An 8,750-nucleotide genomic window follows, 5' to 3' on the forward strand; every position below is an offset into this window, starting at 1 on the left:
AGTGCACCATTAATCAGTGTAGGCCTAAGTCATTGTAGGCCTACACTACTTATTTTTGCAACTGAATATGAAAAAAAGTCTCAGTAAACAAATCAACCTAAGGTGATTTTAGATAACAGTTGTCTGTACGTATTAGTCTATTTACTATTTCTAAGTAAAGACGACAAAATATCTTTTAATTTATCATCAGAATATAATAATATAAACATAATATGCATTTATGATAATACTATTAATAATAAAGTAGGGTCTAGCGTCTGAGCGGGCTCATGTCCGCATGTACAACCACACCGCTGCTGAAAGAAATCCTAGAAATCTGGGAAACACTGAATGAATAATCATGATTTTTGCCATAATCGAACTGCCCAATTCTGAATATCTCATCAACCAGAGATATGCAGCAACAGTGCGGCAGCCCTTCAAGAAGCATGTGATTAAACTGACATATCAGTACCATTTTAAAGTAGCAAATAAAGATATGGGGTCCATTTTAAATTAAATGTGCATGTTACATCAGTCTGGCCATTCTTTTTTTTTACCTGCTCAGCCCCCAGACCTGTATGCACCTCAATTATAGTCTCCCAGTTTTTTTTTTTTGCCATAATCTGATTAGTTTCAGTGTGATGGAAATGAATGCATATGTAATCTATACCTTTAATATGAACAGGCCTATGTTATCCAGTCTCTTAAAGCACAAAATAACTTTGACCATTGTACATATTGGATTTGCATTTTAAGATAAGGGGTTTCAGATTAATTATGGTTTGGATCTGGGACAATACATGGTTGAAATGTTATCCTTTCTTTGTGCTAGAACTATTTTTAAACTGACATCTGAAGTGTATTAAATTGTTTGCACCTCAGAAGGAAATCTTGTTTTCTGTAGACCAAGGAAAGTGAATACATATGTACTATAACCTGAATAATTTGGAGATGAAACAAAAACGGCTATAGACTTGACTGCAACCAGGATTAGCTGGTCTTTGGAGGTGCACTTTGGAGTTCATAGGCAAGTGTGTTGTTAATTTAAAACTAATTTTGTAAAGGAGTGTAATGTTCTTACTGAAGGCTTCATTTTGTCTAACAATAAATGTTCTAATGTTTTTTTTCTCTTCTAACAATGTTCCAACTTGTATTCATTCTTTGTTTTTTGCAACAACAAGGGGTTTTTACCTGTCTCCCAGCACATCCACAGTACAAGCATATTAATAGCAAAACAATTTGCCCAAGTTATTGGAAAAATCCAATGAGGCGTTTAATGCATAATGCATTTTTTATAAGTCAACAAGGGAGGTTTATTTGATGCGTGCAGCAGGCTTGTTGTATTGTGAAGTGGTGGTCACAAAAAATTCACCACTCAGTAGGGAATTCCGTCACTGTCACAAACAATTACTACACAATATGATCCAGAGAACTTGTCAGGTTTCCAGTGTGCTTCTTTTGTTTAGGTAGGCCATTGCCACTCCCCGTCATTTACGCATGATAAAGGTGTGAATACATATTCAACAGGATTAACATAATAGTATTAGTAAATGTATTGTTTTAAGTTTCCATGGCAGAAAATCACTCCAATGGGATTACGCAGCAGTTGACGGGTTCGTAATAACTCCTCCAAAATAAAAGACTCAGATGAATGGCATTTGTATAAATGGGTTAGTTATACACCCTGGCCTAAGACTCATTTTCTACTTTGCTAATTAAAAATAATAGGATGTCAGTGACTTTTTGTCTGTACAAGGTTTGAAGGATTTTTGAGCCGGAAAAAGATAACACCTTTATGCATAAGGTATGTGATACATTTAGACTGTCAAACCACTCGCAGATTTAAGGGTCCCATGGTGGGCTGAATCTATTCAGATGTAAATACAGAGAGTAGTGACGTTTGGTATGGATTCTAACAATTTGTTTAAATGGGTGTCTGACACCACTCCGGAGTCATACAGGTTGACGACTTTTAATAAGCCAGTTCAATATGGCCTCTCTGATCTATGGAGTCAAGGACGTGCGACCAGTTGATGGCAAACCAATATTTACAATTGACAGGATTCTAGGTCTGGACGAGGGAGAACAATATAGAAAGATTAAACCCTATCGACCTTGGGCAGGTAGTGTGATGCAATCATTTTCAGAACCCTACACTATAATCAACTGTGCTCAGTTTGCATCCTGTTGCATGTGACATGTTTTTGGTCAATTTCAGATTCGGAAGCGGGACAAGGACACGTCGTGCCTAAAACCAAAGAAGCATTAGAGAAAGACACCAATGAGAAGGAGAGGACGCTCACCACCCAACTCTTTACAGAATCATACCAAAAACCCCTTAAGTGGTACATAGGACGTAGACCTAGAACCGCCTTCACCAGCCTACAAGTAAGCACTGTCCTCTTTGGCATCTTTTCAGCACTTAGTGATATCCATGGCCCATTACTAAAATAATCTACTTGTTGGCAATATATGACTAGATATAGTACTTACAGTGAGTAATTAATACATCCATGGAGCTCATGTGATGTAGCCTATATGATCTGTCTACTCAAACTTTTGATGCCATTCTTACCACATTTAGATTGAGATCCTTGAGAGCATTTTCCAAGTGAATTATTATCCTGGGATAGATGTGAGGGAAGAACTCGCTAAACAGCTTCACTTAGATGAAGACAGGATTCAGGTAAGCAGAAATGATAAATCATTTGTAGTCTTATATGTAATTTAGAATTTATGTTGTATTAGAATATCAGTTTGATCTTTGATACAAAAGATCATGAAATTGTAGGCCTGTCAGAACTTTAAGGTGTTATATTTATTTCCTCTCAGATTTGGTTTCAAAACAGAAGAGCAAAGCTAAAGAGATCTCATCGGGAATCCCAGTTTCTGATGGTGAAAAAAGCATTTGTAGAGGATAATTAATTCACCAATTATTTTCTTCTCACTGCTGTCTTCTCCCTCTTTTGAATGTCCACACACACACACACACCTTTTAAAATAAACCCCACAATTGAATATATTCCTTTAAACAGATAACCTCTCACCTTTAGTTATATTCAATAATTGCATGTATATTTTAGAAATAAACAATGTGTGACTTTATATAATGTAGGCCTAAAGCTCTCTGGTCTTGGTATTTGTGTTCTATTTGCAATTGGTCGAAGTCAAAGTCAAAATGTGTTTATTGTTGCATGTACCAAATTGCTTCAGCACAGCAAAATTCTTACGACTTGGCCAGCATCATCATCTACGCAGTAGACGTCATACAGATAACATATACCAAAAAATAACATATAGCTCTGTAACACTATAACAATAAAACATATAACATATAACATTAATATTCAATAATTGTCATGTCCTTGACTGGCTTTGTGAATTAATACTGTATACCTTGTTTGTATACAGTAAAAGGTCTCCAGTGAATCTGCTGAGAATTAAAGCAAAAAACTTAATCCAGCAATCTGAAACAACTGAAACTATATTTTAAAGCCTAGGCGGCCAGTTGGAAAGACAGGTGTAATTATCTGTACTACACATGACTAGCTACAGTGCCACTTTAAAGTATGTGAACCCCTTGACCACTTAGGAGTTTTCTGTTGTTTTACCATGATTTTTCATTTTTTTCATCATCAATTTTCCATAGAAGGAATGTCAGGTTTATGTTTATCATTTGCATGTACTTTTTTTAGAGGGAATTGTTTGAGTAGCCAAAAGACTACATGAAACATGGAATTAGTCCATTTCAAAAGTAAGTGAACCCCCAGCTGAATTGGTAAAGTCAAGCAGGTAACAGATTCAGTGAAACTTATTTGGGTGCTTAATTAGTCAATTAAGCAAACCGATCATCTGAGACATCCTTAGGGAAAGGTTTGGGCAACACAGATTAAAAGAGGGAGGAAACTAACCAAACTACTGTAGTGCCAAGGTGTACCCACACAGATCAACAATGCCGAAAGGAAACGAGATATCCGAGAACATCAGGAAGAAGGTTCTGACAGCCCATCAGTCTTGGGAAAGCTATAAGACCATCTCCAAAAGATTCCAGCTCCATCCATCCATCCAAGACAAATAATTTAGAAATGGAGGGCATTCAACATGACCGCATCTCTGCCTAGAAGTGGACGCCCATCAAGACCATCACCAAGAAGCACCAGAAGAAGAATAAATCAGGTAAAAGTCAACCCACACATCACCTCTAAAGAGTTTCAGAGCTCTCTGGCAGCATCTGGGGTAAATGTACATGGGTCTACAATCAGACGAAAATTGAATAGACATGACATTCATGATCGGGTTGCTAGAAGGAAGCCTCTGCTCTCAAGAAAGAACAAAACTGCCCGTTTCAACTTTGCCCGAGAGCACTTGGATAAACCAAAGGCCTTCTGGAAGTCCCTTCTTTAAACAGATGAGTCCGAGATAGAATTATTTTGTCACGATCAAAACCAACAATTTTCGCCTGTTTGTAGACCCATGTACATTTACCCCAGATGCTGCCAGAGAGGTCCGAAACTCTTTAGAGGTGATGTGTGGGTTGACTTTTACCTGATTTATTCTTCTTCTGGTGCTTCTTGGTGATGGTCTTGATGGGCGTCCACTTCTAGGCAGAGATGCGGTCATGTTGAATGCCCTCCATTTCAAAATGATTTGTCTTGGATGGATGAATGGAGCTGGAATCTTTTGGAGATGGTCTTATAGCTTTCCCAAGACTGATGGGCTGTCAGTACCTTCTTCCTGATGTTCTCGGATATCTCGTTTCCTCTCGGCATTGTTGATCTGTGTGGGTACACCTTGGCACTACAGTAGTTTGGTTGGTTTCCTCTCTCTTTTAATCTGTGTTGCCCAAACCTTTCCCTAAGGATGTCTCAGATGATCGGTTTGCTCAATTGACTAATTATTCACCCAAATAAGTTTCACTGAATCTGTTACCTGCTTGACTTTATCAATTCAGCTGGGGGTTCACTTACTTTTGAAATGGACTAATTCCATGTTTCATGTAGTTTTTCAGCTTCTCAAACAATTTCCTCTAAACAAGTACATGCAAATGATAAACATAAACCTGACATTTCATCTATGGAAAATTGGTGATAAAAAAATTTAAAATCATGGTAAAACAACAGAAAACGCTTAAGTGCTCAAGGGGTTCACATACTTTCAAGTGGCACTGTATATACCATGAAACATGGTTGGGTCAGATTACTTTGACATTTTTTCAAAATAGTAACAGTCAATTTCATTACATTGAAATATTGAAAATTGAGTTCCACAGATGTTTTTCTTTTTAAACATCTCAAAACATTTAGGATGCATTTTGCATATTCCAAATTTACAGTTCAAATCAAATGACCTTTGCAAAAACAGTACTGGCTGTACACACAGGTTTACTGCGTGTATCCTACAACATGTAGGATGCTGTTTCATTTGTGCAAGTTCTGTTGCAGCTGTGTAATCAAAGTTCACAAGGACTTTGTGCAAGAGGAGCATTTACTCAAAATGTTTATCTTCTATTTTCAATGTAGATGAAAAGTAATTAAAACTCTCCATTAACAAAACTGCCAACCTGAGAGGAGTAATGTTGAACAGAGAACATAGTCACATGTCCACTCGCTAAGTTGAGTGGGCAAGGGCGTAGGTTTGTTCTCAGCATTGGTAGGGACACTGCCCGGCAGACCCCCCCACCCCCACCATAAATTAAAAAATGTAGTTATGTATGTTATATTTAACAGGCAAGCTTTATTAGAATATATTAACATTTGTGTACTAACTTGTGGAAATTGGAACTGATTTAAACATAATAAGAATAATAAACCCTTAGTTTAAATAAAAAACTAAACGTTCTCCACATTTCCTGAATGCATTTCAAAATATTGCCTTAATGAACAAAATTACCTAATGAGAAGTACATGCAGTGCATTCGTTTGTTCTGAAATTAATTTGTAATATGTAAGTAAATGGTTCAGGTTTTATGGAGCTGTACTAAGCCTACATCATCTGGATTGCAGTGCAATTAAATAATGTATTCATGAATTATATGCTACATACATTTGGGCATCCCAATTTATTGCACCTTTTTACTACCTTCAAGTATAACATGTATTCTCAAAATAGCCAGTGTGATTGATTACATTCATGGGTAAAATTGACTAAACAGGGTAGGGTAGCTTATCCTTCTGGCTTCAACAAGACGAGATGTAATGCAAGCTAAAGTTACATGCCCTACACACGAACAACTTTCAAAACATGTTTCCATTGTACAATGGGGGGCGATTTCGGGTTAGCAGGTAGTTTTCCGACTAGCTAACTAACAGCGACCTGTGCTTTTTGATAGCTCTATGGGTGGAAAAAACTTCTGGCATCTCTTTTCTTTTTAGGTGGCTTTTCAGAGCACAACAGGGTCAAACTATCAATGCTGAGACCAAACGAAATACTGATATGAGGTGTTATTATTTCCTGGCGAATTTAGTAGCTTACCGTATCAGACTTAGCCTGGATACCAGCCTGAACTCCGCCCACAAAATTTTTGGTCTGGGAGATTCAGTCTGGAATCGAGTTAGTTGGGAGAGATTTAACGTTTCAAAAAGGTTGAAACGCAATCTAAACCAATCAAATTGTAAGGGCGGGCTTTATACGTTGATGGACAGATATAGATAGAATATACCGGAATATACATCGAACAAAGATGGCGCCGTCTCGGGAGCTTAGTGGGACATATTTTATATGATTTAAGCTATCTACACGACTTTTTTATGTCTACATTGACTCGGTTAGTTGTGTATACGCAAAACGAGTGTTGCCGAGGATTTTAGGTCCTAACTAAAGCACTCTAGACCATTATTGATCGGTTATGCTAACGCGTTGGCCAAAAAAATCATTGAAACTAATGGTAGCTTCTAGCCTTGAGTGCAAATTAAGTAACGTGAGCAGGCATATCTCAGCAGATATTGACAGCGCATTCATTTTGAAAGAGGAACAGAGAAACGCGATCAAGGCATTTGTCGATTGAAAAGATGTTTTTGCCGTCCTTCCTACGGGAGCAGGTAAAAGTTTAATCTGTCAGATGGTAATACTACGTTGCTCTGATTGGTTCTAGGTATCCAATTCAGCGAAGAGGAATTTTCTTTCCTGGTTCGTTGAAACACGCCCCATAATCACAGCCCAATTGTCCGGTCTCAGACTCATATTCTGACTAGAATTATGAGTATGACATCGTCAGGCTATATCAGACTACTAGCAGGCAGCACTCTTTCAGGATTCACGTAGTGTTTCTGACTTTGCCACTTCAGCCAATTAAATGACAGCATCTTGTCTCACATGCTCGAGGGCGCATTGGAAAACTTAGAAATGTATTTCTAACTCTTCTGGGCGACGAACATTGTATTGATAATAATACGAATGAGTTTACAAATATATTGTGCAAAATATTTTTCTTCTCAAATTAACAAAATATTGGTAGGGACTTTTTTGTCTTTCCCAAACTTTGGTCGTGACTAGTCCCTACCAACCCTATGCAAACCTACGCCCTTGAGTGGGTGATCTTCACAGCACAATGTGTAGCCTACATTCTGGTGTCATCAATTTATAAAAAATGAATTGTCATATGTTCAGTTCAGCTTGTCAGCCAGCTAACAAACTACAGTGACAATTAGTGATGATAAGCCCCCCTTCAATGTTCTACTTCTAGAGGAAAAGCACTGAAATTGTACATATTACAGCAGACTACAGCTAGGTACAGGAGTGCTCCATCGCCACAATTGTTTTTGGTCACATTATGTATGACAAGATCCATATTTTCGAGAAACAGTATCTGTAATCAGACTTTGCCATAATTTGCTTGGTATTGTCCGTTAGATGAGCTAAGGCATCACTACCAATATCAACCAATATCAACCATACTACTGTGGCAGACACAAGGAGCTGATGAGCACTGCAGTGATTAGAGTCTGCAACATTAGCTAGCTGAGAAGGAAGCTTTGAAACCTCCATCTTGACTCAAACCATTCTTTTTTCCCCATCACAAAGTGGAGCTCTTGTCTAGTGGAGCACTTGTCACTTGTTATCATACAAATAAGTTTAAAAATTTTAGAATTGCTGAATTTTAAAGATGTTTCACATTTTTTCAAATATAATCTGGGTTTATTATAGTTACTTATTTTTGTCTGATTATGTTATCCTGTTAACGTGTCATCTTTACTACCAAACCCTACCATGAAAATGTATGATACTAGTATTAGTTGCCAAGAAAAACATGGTTAAAAAGTGGCAAATTGTTGCATACTGTCCCGTTAAGTGTTGGATATTACAGCTGTGTAAAGTTAATGATTTTCAGTATTTTAGTGCCGTTAGTCTTATAAACTTTTTGGTTACAGTGGATGAAATTATTTATGCAAAAGCCAATCTGCCATCCATGTTTGCCACAGTGCTGCAATGTTATATCATAAATAAATTGGTCATACAATCAAAGGGTTTGCACTTGGAAACCAAGAGACACTAGAGGAAACTGAATACAGTTTGAGCATATGTGCAGCAGCATTAAGGTGCGCTGGTTTAATGTGCTGGTCGGATGCAGACAAACTAGGCTCCGTGTAAAGCCAGCCTAACTAGAATGAAAAAACCCTTCCAAACCAACAACAGCACAGTTGGAACTGATAAAAAGCTTGCTTTTCCACAAAATAGTTGGCAATGTAATGCTGTGAAAGCTTTTCATTCGCAAGTGGTCCTTACTGGAACACAGAACCTCGTAGTGCAAAGCCTGGGTGGCTAGTGGGAAT

At 37.7% G+C, this 8,750-nt stretch overlaps 1 protein-coding gene across 1 annotated transcript; it reads left to right on the forward strand.

The window, feature by feature from the left end:
* Positions 1-1,972: 1,972 nt before the first annotated feature.
* hesx1 (HESX homeobox 1) lies at positions 1,973-2,907 on the forward strand (the record flags this gene model as incomplete). The annotated part of the gene is made up of 4 exons (XM_080846106.1): positions 1,973-2,105; positions 2,201-2,370; positions 2,567-2,668; positions 2,815-2,907. 4 exons carry the CDS (start codon positions 1,973-1,975, stop codon positions 2,905-2,907), a joined length of 498 nt encoding a protein of 165 aa, XP_080702232.1.
* Positions 2,908-8,750: the final 5,843 nt, after the last annotated feature.

This window comes from Sprattus sprattus (assembly GCF_963457725.1).
Source record: "Sprattus sprattus genome assembly, chromosome: 10".
In the NCBI taxonomy this organism is placed as follows: domain Eukaryota; kingdom Metazoa; phylum Chordata; class Actinopteri; order Clupeiformes; family Clupeidae; genus Sprattus; species Sprattus sprattus.